This window comes from Labrus bergylta, chromosome 7 (assembly GCF_963930695.1).
Source record: "Labrus bergylta chromosome 7, fLabBer1.1, whole genome shotgun sequence".
In the NCBI taxonomy this organism is placed as follows: domain Eukaryota; kingdom Metazoa; phylum Chordata; class Actinopteri; order Labriformes; family Labridae; genus Labrus; species Labrus bergylta.
The window spans coordinates 32,215,667-32,233,386 of record NC_089201.1 but is presented as its reverse complement, the minus strand read 5'-3'; the positions used below and the strand labels follow the sequence as shown (position 1 = coordinate 32,233,386).

Sequence of the window (17,720 nt, the reverse complement as noted above, 5' to 3'; positions counted from 1 at the left end):
TGAAAAAATCCAAAAACTGATAAGCACTGAGAAACACTGACACTCCAACAAACAACACTACAACTTACAACAATGAACTGACAACACGAGGGAAGGAACAAAGAGACTAAATACACACAGAGGTAATCAAACACAGGTGAAGACAATGAGGACAATCAACACGGAGGGAAACACACAGAGGCAGAAACACAAGACAAGAAACACTGAGGACAATACATCATAAATCATGAAACACAAGATACACAGAACTCAAGAATGTAACATAACCACTAGAACAAAGAAACACACGGATAAGAAACTACAAAATAAAACAGGAAACACTAAACTATAAACTTGAAGACAAAAACACACAAGGGAAACAAACAACACCCGAATGGACAGAAGATAGATCTGCTGTCTGACCAGGGCTCAGAAAATCAGCAGAGACACCTCCCACCCCCACCAAGGACTGTTTTAACTGCTGGACTCTGGAAAGAGGTTCCGCAGCCTCCGAAGCAGAACTTCCAGGTTCTGTAACAGCTTCTTCCCACAGGCCATAAGACTTTTGAACAGGAAAAAATAATCCCTCCATTCCCCCTCAAACTCCCACACAGGACTACCTCACTGGACTGTAAAACACAATATAACGTGCAATATATTTATCTGTATAGTATTTTTACTCATAGTTTTTCTTTTTATATCTATTTATATCTGCACCTTATTTTTATTTTTTATATGTAAATACTTGCTGCTGTTTTTATCCTGCACTACAACGAGCCAAATGCAACAAAATTTTGTTCTTATCTGCACTGTAATGTACAAGTTTGAATGACAATAAAGAAAGTCTAAGTCTAAGTCTAAGTCTAAAGGGAAACTCTGTGAATGTTTGGGGTCATTCAAAGGTCGCCCCCTGCTGGTTAAAGAGGGCAGGGGGTCGTGTGGGCCTGCAGAGAAAACGAGCACGCTCACATTTGGAATCAGCAGATCTCATCCAGAGTTGTGCAATTGTTGAATTTGTTTTTACAATATGTTCTTTTTCTTTTATTATCACTTAATCTTTTCATCATATTCATTCATGTCATATAGTCGCTACGACTTTTGGTTTTTGGGCTTTTATATTTCCTGTCAATCCTACACACACCCTGCGGTGCCTGTGCACCTGTGAGGTCGAGATAAGTGTGCCATACTCTGAGCAAAACCACATACGAGCTCGTAGGTGTACAACGTTTCTGCGTATCTGCCTGGTTCACGGTCTTCAAGCTAAAACCACAAATGAACTTAGTATCACCTGTGTTACCTTGTATGCTTTGACATCAAACCCACATATGAACTTAGTATCACCTGTGTTACCTTAATGCTTTAACATTAAAGCCACATATGAACTTAGTATCACCTGTGGATGTATCACGTTTCTGCGAATCTGCATTGTTGAGGTTTTACAGAATCTTGAAAAAAGAGACAGTTTGGCTATAAAAACGCTGGAAAAGCTGATCGTGGTTCTTTTTTACTTTTCTAAAGGACTCCACGTCACTCTGACTTTTGAATCCCATTTTGGGACTTAGAGAACAAGATCTTTTAAAACCTCAAGTGTCTACTCTCCCGGGTTTAGATTTTGGTCTTTGTGTTTTACTTTTACTTTTTACATTTTTATATTTTTACTTTTACTGTTTTGCATTTGCATTTGGAATATCATTTGAAGTTTTTTTAATAAAATTTCAGAAACTTTTTGTTTTCTCATTTGTTTTCATAAATGAGAAATGTAGCCTATGATACAGCAGATTTCTCTAAGTCATCCGTCATCATCATCATCACTCAGAACAATCCTGATCTCAGGGGGATGACCGACTACGACTCACTGCCAAAATCATAGATGACAAATCTTGAAGTTATTTATATACATGTTTCTCACTTTTTAATGCCATGTTCTTTTGAGTTTTGATAAGGTTAATGCAATGCTGAAACAGGCCACTAGAGGGCGCAACATCCTGCACCCTGAGGAGGCAAACCCTGCAGAATGAAACCTGCAGCAGAGCTGAAATATTTCCTGTTTGTCCCATGGGACACTTTGCTCCGTGATGCCTTTGTGTTGCTGATGAAGAGGAGGTCGGTAGAAATTAGACAATGATTTCTGTTCCTTTTCATGTTTCTTCCAGTCGTGTATTTTAGTTCATTTTGGTTTGTAAGAAAACTCTTAACGACGGTCAGGAGCTGAGAAGAAGACATGAAGAAGAACAGAATGAGACTCCAGCCAGAGGTGATTACGGTGAGATCAGAGGATTAAACTTTAATCTGTGTTGTGTCTGTCAGAATAAAGTGACCTGCAGATGAACCCTGAGAGGAAACACTGACTGATGTTCGTGTTTATCTGAGGATTCACTCCCACCGGATCTTATCTTACTGCTGGTTTAATAACTGTTACTAACTCCTGCATAAGAGAGGGGCGGGGCTTACATCCTGGTGATCCTATAGGCTGTCAGATGGACGGAGAAACATTTATAAAAGGACGCCTAAAGATGGATTCATGGACTCATGGATCCTGAAAGCGTTCTCAAACTGCAGCTCCTGTGGGACTCATCATTACATTAAAGTAAGGAGCACACATTGAGTTTATATTCATACTGAATCAGGTTTTATTGGTAAGAGGTTTATAGGTGCACAGACGAACATGGTCATGGGTCAGAAGTGCAGGAACAACATCTCGTCTCAGCAGCTGAAGGAGTGAGAGACGTGGCGAGTGGAGGGACGGCTGACTGGCTGGAATGATTCCTCCTCCTCTCTTCTTCTTCTTCTTCTACTGCTTCTTCTTGTAGTCCTCCAGGTGCGACAGGATCCAGCCGGAGGGACCCAGGATGGTCACAAACATGACTGTCAGAGCAATGGCCTGCTCCTGAGGGACACAAAGACAGACGCTTTGATTTTTATCACAAAGCAGCAAACGTCCTGAATCAAACGCAGTGATTTCTAAAGAATTGAAGGAAGAAATCATCTTTTAGTGCTTCCACACTTGCAGAAAGAAAAAGAGAGAGAGAGAGAGAAAACTTTGAAACTGAAGTGTTCTCAGTCTGAGCGTCATGTGATCACTCAAACATCTGAATGTTTCTCCTCCAGCCTCCTCGTATTTATTCTGCAGAAAGTCAGAGTGAGCTGATGTGAGAACACAGCAGGATATAATCAGGAGAATTCACCTGGAGCCAGTGGGAGGAGCCAGTGGGAGGGGGTGGTGACCTTTATTCCCTGTGATCGCTGCACGACCATAGACTGTCTGCACGCCACCTCTACCATCTCCGTGCTCTAATCAACCTGCTGCTGCATGTTTCCTGTTCTCCAGGATGTTCTTCTCCTCTCTTTACTTCACATTGAGATTCTCTTCAGCTACACGGAGCGTTGATACAAACACACATATTCTCATCATAGTGTGGGATAGAGGACTCTGATGCTTCGTCTGCTACTTCCTGTTTATGTCATGTCTTGCCTAGGAGACCCCCCCCCCCATGTCAATGTGGACACACACCTTTAGGATTTCCCACAGAATCACACAGTACCAGGGCGGTGGAGCTGGCAGGGGGCGGAGCCTTTTCTCTTCTAATTTAGAGGTTATATCCTAATATTAGGTTTGTTTAAATATTAACTGTGCTTGATCTTCACACACACACACACACACACACACACACACACACACACACACACACACACACACACACACACACACACACACACACACACACACACACACACACACACACACACACACACACACATTTATTCAGTCTGGCTTTTATAAAGTCTTTTATATCAATTCAAATCTTAACATTATTGTATTGTCTTTTTTATCCTACTACAATTTTAAATATTTTCCTCTTATGTATTTATTTTACTATCTTGCTGCTTTTATGTGTTGTATTTTATTTTATTTTTATATATATTTTTTAATTCTTATTGGTGTGCATTAGTCTCTCAATGATTTTATAAACTACTTTTTGTCAACAACTTTTCTGCACTCTTGTAAAGCTCTTTGAACTGCAGTTTAATTTGTCTGCAAGGTGCTATATAAATAAAGTTTATATTTTTTTATTTTTTGGGGGCTTTTTGTGCCTTTAATGGGGAGACAGGACAGTGGATAGAGTTGGACATCAGGGAGAGAGAGCGAGGAATGACATGCAGGAAAGAAGCCACAGGTGGGAGGCGAACCCGGGCCGCCTGCTTGGAGGACCACAGCCTCCATACATGGGCGCGCACCAACCACTGCGCCACCAGCGCCCCTATATAAATAAAGTTTGATTGATTGATTAATCTCTGGTTTTTTTTAGAATGGGTGTGTATGTGACTTCCTGTGCTTCTGCAGCCAGCCTCTAGTGGACACTCGAGGGACTGCAGGATGCTGCTTGACACAAACAGACTCGTTCCACACATTCCCTGAGTACATTTTTCTGTGTGAAGTCCGGTGAGCATGTTTGTCTTCTCTGCACTTTTGAGTCGAGTAGCGACGTCGCACAGATTTGTAAGTAACAGAAACAGTCCTGATAGAGTCGTCTGTCTTTCCCACGCCGTCCTGCCTCCTGAGATCGCCCCCCCTCCTCTCATCGCAAATCTGAACATGCAACTCAGGAAGATTTCAGAGACCGTCTGCCTGGAGTGCAAATGTGTATGAAAGGGAATATTTGTGTCCTCAATGAGAAATGCCCTGTGCTGATAACAACACACAGCGTCTTTATTACAGAGATGATTCATCCACAGCATTCACATTGAGAAGGATTCTGCACCTGTTGACTTCCTGACCACACCTGTAGCTGTCAATGTTTAACTCAGGGAAAGTGAAACGTTCTGAACGTGACTCCTGTGAGTCTGAGCTCAAATGTTCTGAGGTATTAATAAGTTATTCTCTCATGAAGTGGGTCAAACACAGGCCGTGTGTTATTTATAGACTGAATAATAAAGTTATTAATCCACCCTGTTTATTATCGTCTGTGTCGATGTAATGTTTCATTATAAATCTGTGTGTGTGTGTGTGTGTGTGTGTGACCCTGATCAACATGAAGGTCGATCAACAGGACGCCATGCGTTCACCAAACGAGGACGCATTAACCCTCTCTCTCTCACTCACACACACACACACACACACACACACACACACACACACACACACACACACACACACACACACACACACACACACACACACACACACACACACACACACACACACACACACACACACACACACACACACACACACACACACACACACAGCCTATAAACCGAGGCCTTAGCTGTGCTAAACATTTAGTAAAATTAATACAAATTCAGCTGGATGTATTTTCAGGGTACAGTCTGACTGTTGTGTGCGTGAGCTCTCTGTGTGTGTGTGTGTGTGTGTGTGTGTGTGTGTGTGTGTGTGTGTGCGTGAGCTCTGTGTGTGTGTGAGTGTGTACGTGTTAGAATAAGGCGGAATAATGGCGAGATGTTGACGCACTTGCCCAAAGTGTTCAAAGTAAAGCCGTTTTAGGGACGAGACGACGTTCAGCATGAAGTAAGGATATGAAAGATGAAAACAGGATTGGCGCAGCAGACTGTGAAGTTTGACGCAGTTAAAGAAAGTGAGGGTGCAGCAGCAGCAGCTGAAGCAGGAGGAGGATTACGCGCCGTCATGCGAGGCCACGAGGACCCGGGGAGGTAAGGGGGACATGTTTCCAGATAGGATGAAGATCTGCGGACTCCCCCCCCCCCCACATGAGGACAGCACAGTGCACACGGACTCACCCCTGCAGTAATGTTGTGTTTGGCGGGTTTGGACGCCACGTTAGCCACAGGGACCAGCTGAGTCCGGAGCGCGCTCCTCAGGAGCCTGGAGGCGGCGGGCAGAGACATACCGACGGAGAGAGAGAGAGACAGGCAGCAGGAGTAATGTTAATGATCCTCTACTGGCTGCACTGTACGGGTTTATGTACAGGACACGCGCAAAATGTGCATGCGTACGTGCGTGCGTAATGGCGTGTGTGTGAGTGTGTACGACAGAGGGAAGGGAGGGGGGGGGGGGGGGGGGGGGGTCACGTTGACAGCCCTCAGGCAGCGTCGGAATTTAATTGGTCGTCACACCTCCGGATATCTGACACCGTGACCGAAGAGCGCGGGTCCTGTCCTCATATCACCCCTCGTGCACTCCTGTAAACATGTTATTCTACCACTGTGCACGAGCTAAACGAACACACACACACACACACACACACACACACACACGTGCATGCGCGTCGTAGCGAGGCAGAAAGTGTGACTGACTTCCAGGAACACATCTATCTTTAATGTTAGTTTGTATTTATTCCTCTTTAAAGGAACTGAATACATGAACATGATTTTAAAATAAAACCTGAAGATGTTTATGAACGAGTCAAAGTTTAATTCATTGTTATTGTTTCATTTAAACAGCAGCAGAGTTTTTATGGATGTCACACAAACTTTGAGTCGTCATGATACCCGGATTGTAAACTTCCAGTAGATGAGGTGTTGCCATGTGCACAGGTACAGGACAGAACAGGTGCACTGGGATGGTTGAACTTTTGTCTTACAGTCAGCTCCAACATGTTGCCGATGAATTTGCACAATTTAGTCAGAGTGACGGAGTTTACCTGCAGTTTTGTCATGGACTCATATTTCTCTACAAGAACCTTTCCAAGTATTTATCATTAAAGGAGCAGCATGTAACGCTGACCCCTAGTGTTTAAAATGGGTACTGCAGTCTAAATTCTAAACATCATAGAGAGCTGTCCCCCCCCCCTCCTCTATAGAGTCCATGCTCACTCAGGTCACCATGTGGTGGACTCTGAAGCTTCAGTGTTTATCCAGCTCTGCATGGGTCTGTAAACCTTTCTGTGTTCTAACCTCTCTCCATTTTTCAAAAGCATCTCCAATATTGATCCTAGTTTGAGCACGTTTCTGCTCGTGGAGCTTATTAGAAACATGCAGAGGCTTTTTAGGTCGGGTACAATCACTTCTATCTGAACCACTTCTCTTGACCGCTTCCATCGCTGCAACACCTGTTGACCTGATAACTGCTCTCATATCTGGCACCGCAGATCTGTCTCATTCTCTTGTTTTGGCCTTGGCGTCTGAATGTTTTTTTAGGTAAAAGCTGCTCAAAACCTATTTCCCCAAGAGGCATAAACAAAGTTAATCAGAAGGAAACTCTTGGAGGTCATTGCTCTCAGAGAACAACCTCGGACTCCTTCTCTCAGGCAGGATCCAAAGGAAAATGTATTTAGGTGCAAAGGTCTGAAGTTTCCTCCGAGTCAAACAGGTACAGATTTACACTCCTGCTCACAGAGAGTCTTCACTCATTGGTTAATGACAGTGAGAGAAAAGCAGGGAGTTAACAGAACTGTGACACTCATAACATCCCATCCCAAGTGTGATTATATTTACAACATATACACCTTTTTAACAAGACGACAACTGTTTCTCTATGGAGACTTTAAAGACAACATTATATAAAAGACGAGCGGCTCAATCAGTCCATCAGGTTCACCTGTGTGGAGTGCAGAAGGCCTCTCTTCTCAGCAGTTTGTTCACAATGTCTCCCCCCCCCCCGGTCTGATAACTTATCGTCCTCATCGGTGAATGTTTTGATGAAGGATAAGAGTTCTTCACAATAAGGCGTGTAGCTGACCTGATTGACAGGAGGTTTAAAACCCGCCTCAGCTCCAGCTCTCAGCCTGTCGATAGGTTGACTGAAAGAGTTACCATAGTAACAGACTTAGTGTTTGAAACCTGCTCACTGAAACAGGCGGTCTCATCTGTCCATGTTGCAATAAAGATATCAACTAGCCCTTTGGTTGCTCTCTTTGCACTTTAACTGCACACCTCCTCCTCCTCCTCCTCCTCCTCCTCCTCCTCCTCCTCCTCCTCACACTAACCCATCATGGTCTGAGCTCTTCACTGATTTCATTGTGATGTTTTGTATTTTTTGTTGTGTCGTCTGATTGTTGAACTTTTATTCTAATTCAGATAGTACGGCGATGTCGTCCTTGTGTTTGTTGTCTTCTGTGTGCTCCTGCTGCAAATCAGGATTGTCATCCTTGTGGGACAGTAACGAGTCTGAATGACTCAAAGGTGTACCTGTATGAGTTTGAAGGTGTCTATTCAACTCTGGTCTCCGATAGAATCTTTTCCCACAGGTGCTGCAGGGGTAAGGCCGCTCACCTGTGTGTGTTCTCATGTGGTTTCTCATTTCACTGCTACGTCTGAACGATCGGCCACAGGTCCTGCAAGTAAACGGCTTTTCATTTGTATGGATTAAAATGTGACTGTTCAGGTGTGATATCTGACTGAATCTTCTCCCACAGGTGTTGCAGGTGTAAGGCTTCTCACCCGTGTGTGTTCTCATGTGGACCGTCAAGTCGTGGTTATCCCTGAACGATTTCCCGCATGTCTTACAAGACAGCGTTTTTTCCCCTGTGTGGACTTGAAAGTGTTTTTTTAAGACTGATAACTGACAGAAGCTTTTCCCACAGGTGCTGCATAAGAAAGGCCGCTCACCTGTGTGTTTTCTCATGTGGAATTTCAACGAGTGGCTTGAATAGAAATCTTTCCCACATGTTTTGCATAAAAATTGACTTTTTGATTTGCTAGTTGATTCTGAGTCTCTGAGCTCGCTGCCTTTGGGATCTTGATTCTCAGCATCCTGAGAGTTGTGAGAAAGGAGCTGGTGTTTATTTAGTAGTTGTTCTTCACTGTGGTCTGTCTCCTCATGAGTAAGAGTCATCATGGATGTGTCAGTCTCCTGCTTCAGTACGAGCTGCTCTCCCTCCTGACTGCTGCAGAGTCCCTCCTGCTCCTCTTTAACCTGTGGAGGCTCTGGATCCTCTTTGTCCAGACTGGAGTTCCTCTCCTGGGTACAGAGCTGCTGGTCAGGCAGAACCTCCTTCTCCTCCTCCTTACACACAAATTGTTTTGGGAGATCTGGAGGAACATGAAACAAAACCATTAAGATGTCATGGTATTACCAGTGGTGTAGTGCACAGTATACCTCTAAATCAAAGTCTACACAGTATTCAGTAGTACGCTGTATCTATCCCTAGGAGGGCAGAGGGCCGCCCCGCCCCACTCTGTCTCTAATTGGCTGGTACGCCTTGTTGTCTTTGTCGGTTGGTTGGGTAAGACTATCAAGAGTAGACGGGTCATTCTTTCACTCCCTTTCCATCACCTTGTCTCCCTCGTTATGTGAAAATGAATCACTCAAAGAAAACGGTGAAACACTGTGCAGAAAGTAAACCTTGTAGAGTCCTGGTTTGTTTAAAAAAAGACAACAGGTGAGCAGCGGAGGTGGGCGGGAAAACATTTCAAAGTGAAGTCGCTTCTTTGAATATGTTCAACATAACTGATGACTTGAATTGTAAAAGCCAATGTGTCATGTGACCTGTTACAACAGGAAGTAATCTGAGTACACTCCTGCATTGCTCTGTAACACATCACCTCTAACGCTGCTCAGGAATGAGGAGACGTAAAGGCATGAAGGTGTTTCAGTCTGAAGTCTGTCAACATGAAAAAGATCAGATCTGCTCCTCTTCTCAGCTTTATGTTGACTTCATAACAATCTGTACTCCTTTAAGTCGAGCAGCAGAAGAGTGTCAGTGTGTAAAAACAAAAGGCTCATTAGCTGAACTAAATCTGCTGAGTTTTCCATGTCACTGATTACAACAGAGGCCGATTAGGACCCTTCAAACATTTAGGGACTAATTCAGAGTATACTCACTTCTTCAGGCTCCACTTTGCATCAGCAGACCATTCAACACATTAACAACAGAATATGAAGAAGATACATGAGAGGGATTCAAATAGTTCAGTGGTAATTTGAGGTCACTGATGGCGTTTATGTTTTATTAAAGGAGAAAATAACAAATATGCTGATGTGACGACTTCATGGTTAGAAATCAGTTTGTTTTAATGTTCCCACCACTCCGCTGTTTTAGTAACACCACTGGGAACAAAACGAATCAAACATCTCATCTCAAATCATGTAGTTAGCTCCTCACCTGCTCTGTGTAAGATGATGTGAGGTTTCCAAACGATATCCAGCAGTCTGCGCTGACGATCGATCTCTTCCTCGTACTCCACGATAGTTCTTTTAAAAACTACAAAAATGTCTTCCGCAGCAGACGTTAGTCGCTGGTTGATAAAGTCTCTCAGACTCTCAGCTGAACACATTGTTGTTGTTTTATTCAACTTTAAAAAAAAGATGAACTAGGACAACAGGAAAGTCTGAGAGGAGATGTAGCTGTGCTCAGGTCTGGTGCTCTCGCTGTTTACTTCCGCTGTGTGTCACACTGTAAAGTATCCTACCGACGGTGGAGGTGCGGCAGCCTTTTGTTCCGCTTTCTGTGGATTTATTTTGTTCAAAACATGTTTTTATTATCAGAAACAAGATGTAAAACACTTCTCTTTATTAAAAAAACTAGATGATATTGTACAGTGAGTTACTATGGTTACAGATAGACAGAAAGTGTATTTTAAGGTTAGCCTACAGGGACAGTGAGTTACAGAGATACTTTATTGATACCGAGGGAAATTCTATAATTACTAAAGTTACAGGGACAGACTGTTACCATGGTAACATGAACAGTGAGTTACTAAGGTTACAGGGACAGTGAGTTACTATGGTTACAGGGACAGCAAATTACTATATGGGTTACTATGGTTACAGGGACTGTTACTATGCTTTTTTTTTGTCCACAATGAAATTAATGAATGAAACCTTTATTGCCCCTAGGGGGAATTTGCCTGGCACAGAGAGCTAAAAAACACAATACAAACAAAAATGTACAGGACAGCACATAAGAACAAATAAAAACACACTAAAGCGGTGTCCAATGAGGGAATTCAGCAAGTTAAATAAAGTGCAGAGTGTCGAGTTCGTCCTGTATGATCAGTTCTTATTAAGCAGCTGAATACTGCGCGGTACAGAGGATGTAATGCCTCTTTTAGTCCTCATCCTGGTGTTCTGTACCTGCGCCCTGAATTCAAGAGTTCATACTCTGACCAAAGGGGGTGCAGAGGGTCAGCTGTGATCTGACCGGTCTGTCAGGAAAGAAATGCTGTACATTTGCTTCCCAGTTATCTTGCTGCCTATTTTAACAACCTTGTCCAGTTTGTTCTTATTTTGTAAGGACAGTGCTCCTCCCCAACACTGAATACAAAAGGTCAGCACACTTTCAATAAAAGTCTTGTAAAATAATTTCAGCATAGTGATGTCAACATTAAAATGTCTTAGTTTCCTCAAAAAACAGAGGCGCTGTTGAGCCTTTGCATATCTTGCTTTTGTGTTGGTGTTCCATGACAGTTTGTTGTCAATTACTGTGCCAAGATACTTAAACTCTGGTACAATTTCAAGTTCTGTGTCCTTCATCTTTACAGGGGAGAGAGATGACTGTCTTCTAAAATCAATAATCATTTCTTTGCTTTTCTTTGTATTTAAAATCAATGAGTTATCAGAGCACCAGTTGTAAAAGTTGTCTAGCTCAGCTCTGTAATTGGTCTCTGATAAGACCTATCAGAGCAACATCATCTGCATACTTAATTAATTTACAGTTGTCATGATGACTTGTACAGTCATTGGTGTACAAAGTAAACAACAAAGGTGAGAGGACATAATTGTAGGGGATCCATTTGACTGATTGTTTCAGACCTCAAGTGAGATAAAACGATACGCTCAAAACATTTCATGACAACTGAGGTCAGAGCAATGGGTCTAAAATCATTGAATTCAGAGGGGCTTGTCTTTCTTGGTAATGGGATAATTTTAGATATTTTCCATGATTTTGGGATTAATTGTGAATTTAAGGAAGCTTGGAAAAGTTGTGTGAACACAGGACCTAACTGCTTACAGCATTTTTTAAGAGTATTCCCGTCTAACCCATCTGGGCCGATGGATTTCCTCACATTAATCTTGGAAAAGGCAAACTGCACTTCCTCAGTTGTTATTTGAATAGGAGTGCCATATTTTCTCCAGTCTGCCTCAGGCTCCAATGGGGATTGACTATCAGTCTCATATCATGCGAAGAAGTTGTTCATGTCATTGGCAAATTCAATTGTATATGAAGCATTATTCTGTTGGGAGTTCAAGCCAATCATTGTTTTAATTCCACGCCAAGCTCCCCTTCCTTTATTGTCTGTAAGTAGTTGCTCAACTTTAGCTTTGTAGTCCCTTTTTGCTTCGTTAATTTTCATTTGTATATTTCTTTGTATTAGTTTCCCTTTATGTCTGTCATTTATTCTAAAAGCTTGTTCTTTTTCAATTAAAAGCTTTTTTTTATCTCAGCGGTAATTCAGGGTTTAGTGTTTGCATATGGTTTTGTTTGTTTGGTAGGGATCACATTAAACTTCATTAAATTCAAACACTTCCCAGTCGGTACATTCAAAACAGCCTTGTAAAGCAAGTACACTGTCATCATCCCACACTTTCACAGATCTTGATTTTGGTTTTCCAGTTTTCAATTTTGGTCTATATGATGGTAGCAGAAACACAGTATCGTGGTCAGATGCACCTTTTGGTGACTTCCTGGTTGCCTTGTAGCCTGCTTTAATATTGCCATAGCAGAGATCGATGGTTTTTGTTCCTCTAGTGTGGCACTTCACATATTGCTGGTAATGTGGCAGCACTGATGTTAACGAACAGCCATTAAAGTCACCCAATATAATTTTTGGTACGTCAGTAGAGATTCCTTCCAGATTCTGAACATGCTGGTAAATTGTCTCACTGGCCACGATGTCACGAAAATCTGTCCAAATTCCTGTGGTAAGTACGTTGACCTGAGTGAAACTAAGAGGAGCTCGATATCGGCTGTGTTTACTGTGTGCCTCACGATGTAGTTTTTGCACCATTTGCTGTTTACGTACAAGCACACGCCCCCTCCAATTGTCTTCCCCGTAGCCTGTTGATCTCTGTCCACGCGTATCGGTGTTCGTTATCGACTAAAGCGTTCAGCCACGTCTCAGAAAAGCACAGAAGACAACTGTCTCTGTACTCACACAGATGTTGCACAGAGGCATGAAGTTCGTCGATCTTGTTTCTCAGAGATCATACATTGGATAAGATTGTTGTTGGGAGCGGAGGTTTTGATCCCCTTGCCCGAATGCGACGCCGGACTCCCCCACCGTGCACCCCGGCTCCTAACGCGTGTTGGGGGCCGGGATTGCTCTGCTGTGCGCAGGCATTCAACCAGGAAGTCAGGTGTCGGCATCCAGGGCTGACAGGGCGCTCGCTGAGCCAGGTGTGGGAGCGCCTCCCTCCCGTAAGTAATGAATGACTAAATAATCCATAAAAACAGCAGCAATGGTCCTGATTTACAGATGATGGCAGACATCCTCAATCACCACATTGATGCCACATTAAAAAAACATTAAGATAGACTGGAAAACGTGAAAACAAACACTTACAATTAGACAAACACGGAGCTCTCGTGTGCGTGTCAGCCGCAGAGCAGCGCCAAGCGTGCTTGAACTAAAATAATGATATGAATTATAAACTGAACTAAAGCCTATATTTACTGTGTCATCAAAAACTTTGGGTCGGCTTCATGAATTAAATCATGAGGAATGAACTTTTCCTCGATGGGACCTGGAGCCTGATGAACATCTGAAAACAAACAACTCAAGAGGACAAAAACATAAACATCAGAAAATAACACCAACTTCATGTTTGAGTCAAATTAAGTTTAATTTCAAAGAAGAAGAAGATTAATGTACAGCCTTAATAAAATCCAGACTGTGATATTTAATAAACAGAAGTTATTGATGTTTTTTTTATGCAACATGGCCGTCGTATAAGAGGCGGTTTGGAAGCAGTGAAACTTTGTGTTGACATGGTGTCAGTTATTTAAAAAGTAAATCACTTGTAGAATATAGAGACATTATTTGAGTGAATTATCAAGAGTAACACACATGAACAACATGACGGAAAGATGACTGTGTCTGGGTTTACACCAAGAGCAGAAACACCAGCCCATCTTAAAACACGGGGTTAATTAGATCAGACGAGGAAGAAATGTGGAGGAGAACATGTTCCCTCTAAAGTGAAGAAGAGTCCAAGTATTCAGTTACAAACTACAGAGAGACTCAAAGAAAGCTCAACTTCCTTCACACTTCACTTCATTACAGAAGTCCAGTCAAAGATTCTTTTTCTGCCTTTGGATCACTCCACACTCCTGTCCACTAGGGGGCAGTGATTACAAAAAGAGACATTAAACTTGAACATGAAATATAAAAACATAAGAACAAATAGAAGAGCTGGCATCATCTATCTTTCTTTGTGTTTCCTGACACAGAAATAATCTCTTCAGATCGATCAGTCTTGGAGAAAACTGTGGAAACAGTGACACCTGCTGGCAGAAAGCAGTGATCGCAGCAACAGAACCTAAACATGAATTATTATTCAAATAAAACCCTCCACAGATTGAATTTATTTCTATTTAAAATCCTGAGATAATAAAAACAGAAGGTTCAAACATCAAAGTGTAATAAACATCAGAAGTTAAAAATAAAGATAGTTTGATAACGTGTCCGTTGTTACCCTGACATGATGAATGAATATCAATGATTGAGTCTGCATGTTATTCAGCTCTTTTTATATCATCTCATATTACATCAAATATTCAGGTGCTGACTCTGCACCTGGATCCAGACATCCTGTTTGTAGTTCTTTTAAAAACTCAGTGAAGCCTCCTCTTTGTTTTGATCCAACAAAGAGACGACTGATTTATTATCAGACGACCAACGACTCGTGGTTAAAAGCAGAACTTCACACTTTAACTTGCACAGGTGGAATCAACTTCTACTGTTATCTGTGAATATGAGTCAATGAATAACCTGCACCACTACACATGTCCACAGGGTGGCGCTGCAACAGAAACATTTATATCCAAATCAAAGAGTTCATCTTCGGTCGTTGAGTCATGAAGCAGTTTAAATTCAGAATATGAGAATAGAAAAATGTCCGAGGTCATGGTCCTGTGTGTGACGGTGGAGCTGATCTCAGAGCAGCTCAGACTGCAGCACTGAGAGTCATCTGCGCTGTGATTGGTCCGTCAGTCTCCCAGTAACACAGCCCAGTTAAAGACTCACCAACACACCAGCTGCTGCTTCCAGCTCTGTGATCAGCAGGATCCTCTCTTTAAAGACTCACCACCACCAGCTGTTGATATAAAAAGAGATAAATGAGAGATTAGACTCTGAGAGAGACTTCATGATTATTCTGATCATATAATATCATCGTTATCATGATTATTCTGATTATCAGTGATACAGAACATCCAGTATGAAGAGCAGCAGGGACTTCAGTCCTGCTCAGAAGTGAAGTGGGCGTGGAAAGTAGCACGCCACCTTTCAGCTCTCGTGGTCACTCGTGTTGGTGACTTGAAGCTTAAAGGGACAGAGAGTCCTTGAAGGCATCATCGTGTCACAGACAGTTGAGTGACGTGTTTACTGAGAGTCCTCGAAGGCATCATCGTGTCACAGACAGTTGAGTGATGTGTTTACCGAAAATCCTTGAAGGCATCATCACGTCACAGTTGAGTGACGTGTTTAGCGAGAGTCCTTGAAGGCATCATCGTGTTAGAGACAGTTGGGTGATGTGTTTACAGAGAGTCCTTGAAGGCATCATCACGTCACAGTTGAGTGACGTGCTTACGGAGAGTCCTTGAAGGCATCATCATGTCACAGACAGTTGAGTGATGTGTTTACTGAGAGTCCTTGAAGGCATCATCACGTCACAGTTGAGTGACGTGTTTTTTGAGAGTCCTTGAAGGCATCATCGTCATGTCATAGACAGTTGAGTGACGTGTTTACCGAGAGTCCTTGAAGGCATCATCACGTCGCAGACAGTTGAGTGACGTGTTTACCGAGAGTCTTTGAAGGCATCATCATCACGTCGCAGACAGTTGAGTGACCTGTTTACCGAGAGTGCTTGAAGGCATCATCACGTCGCAGACAGTTGAGTGACGTGTTTACAGAGAGTCCTCGAAGGCATCATCACGTCGCAGACAGTTGAGTGACGTGTTTACAGAGAGTCCTCGAAGGCATCATCACGTCGCAGACAGTTGAGTGACGTGTTTACCGAGAGTCCTCGAAGGCATCATCACGTCGCAGACAGTTGAGTGACGTGTTTACCGAGAGTCCTCGAAGGCATCATCACGTCACAGACAGTTGAGTGACGTGTTTACCGAGAGTCCTCGAAGGCATCATCACGTCAGAGACAGTTGAGTGACGTGTTTACCGAGAGTCCTCGAAGGCATCATCATGTCAGAGACAGTTGAGTGATGTGTTTACTGAGAGAAATAACAAACATTAACTTTGCTCTAATCAGTTTGATGAAGAATGTCTAACTGCTCTCAATCTGAATGGCTACTCCTCATGTCTCTTATTTTTCGTCGCTTGAACCGGAAGTCGTTCTGTGCCGCCATGTTGATGGACGTCTCAGGTCTCTTATTTTCAGCACAGAGGATCGAGGAAACTTGAGACCAGCCTTCCAGGAAGTCTTTTTACGGACAGACACGCCCCCTTATCAAATATCTTTTTATTTGTAGTTTCAATGTTCTACCTCTAGATTCTGTGTGTAAGCATGCTCAGAGCTGTGCTTATATTTACACACATTTCTAAGTAAAAGAACAAGTTGATAAATTCCACTCTTTGTGTGGGAATGTTCTTACACACTCATTACTCACAGATCCGTGCTCACACACTGTTGATAGATGAGCCCCCTGGACTTTTCTCCTTTCCTCTTGGTGTATTGTTTTGGGTTTTTTCATCACTTTTGTAGTAATTTGTTTGTATATTTAGTCACTTCTAAATTGTAGTTCTCATCTGCCTTGGTATGATGTTTACATTTTGATGATTAACTTTCTTTGTTTAAATGTGTAACCTTTTTACTAAACCATGTGACTACTACTGATCATGTGACTGGCTGTAAAGCGTTAAAGGAATGTTGGGCCTCAGCCATGTGCATGGGACAAGAGACTCAGGCCTGTATCACAGTTCTCGAGCCTGACTAGAGTATTTTGGAGGGAACTGAACAAAGGGGTCTTAGCCCAGCAACCCCCCAACAGAAACCAACAAATAGGTGTGAAAAGTGGGGGGGTGTCTGAATTCTCTATCCTCATTGGAGGAGGCCTGAGGTAAACCCACAGGCAGCTCCAGTCTTTAAAAGCAATCATCAGGCATTGCTTCCTTCTCTTCAAGTGTGGTCTGCCGACACCAGAGGATACCCTCTCCATATGATGGACTCCAGCATTCGAGACAAAGCCTTTCCTCCTCTTGACTTACATAGGTTAAACTCCAGAGCTGAGGTTGCTCAGTATAGGTAGCTCTTCACATGCTGAATTCAAGCATCAGAGGATTCAGCTGACTACTTCCACTGCATATTTTTAGGAGTTTTGGGCGCAATCAGATGCTATCAGGTTCGAGCAAAAAGAAGCGTTTCTTTCCTTTGATTTTTCGTAAGACGTCATTGAACGCAACTGGACAGGAGTGCTGAAGGAAGCCCACTGATCCCTGAATCCACAAGGACACATAAAGAACTCGGCTCCTGCAACCAGAAGACCCTATAGAGCAGGACTCTGGTCGAAGATCTGAATCCCGCTACCCTCCTCCTACATCTGCCACGAAGGAAACCTGCCTGAATCTGTTGATTTAACATTCAACAGAGTGACGATCTAACCAACTTTGCAACGATCACCAGGAGTTACCCCAAGTAAGAGCTTTGG

The 17,720-nt window shown here is 42.8% G+C and overlaps 2 protein-coding genes across 2 annotated transcripts; both read right to left on the bottom strand.

The window, feature by feature from the left end:
• Positions 1 to 2,585: 2,585 nt before the first annotated feature.
• On the bottom strand, positions 2,586 to 5,955 carry cox8b (cytochrome c oxidase subunit 8B). The gene is made up of 2 exons (XM_020658882.3): positions 5,737 to 5,955; positions 2,586 to 2,866 (listed from the first exon to the last, which is right to left on the bottom strand). Exons 1-2 carry the CDS (start codon positions 5,842 to 5,844, stop codon positions 2,771 to 2,773), a joined length of 204 nt encoding a protein of 67 aa, XP_020514538.1. The 5' UTR covers positions 5,845 to 5,955; the 3' UTR covers positions 2,586 to 2,770.
• A 390-nt stretch (positions 5,956 to 6,345) lies between these two features.
• On the bottom strand, positions 6,346 to 10,266 carry LOC110003293 (zinc finger protein 846). The gene is made up of 2 exons (XM_020658883.3): positions 10,002 to 10,266; positions 6,346 to 8,928 (listed from the first exon to the last, which is right to left on the bottom strand). The coding sequence occupies exons 1-2, from the start codon at positions 10,171 to 10,173 to the stop codon at positions 7,961 to 7,963; spliced, it is 1,140 nt and encodes a 379-aa protein (XP_020514539.2). The 5' UTR covers positions 10,174 to 10,266; the 3' UTR covers positions 6,346 to 7,960.
• Positions 10,267 to 17,720: the final 7,454 nt, after the last annotated feature.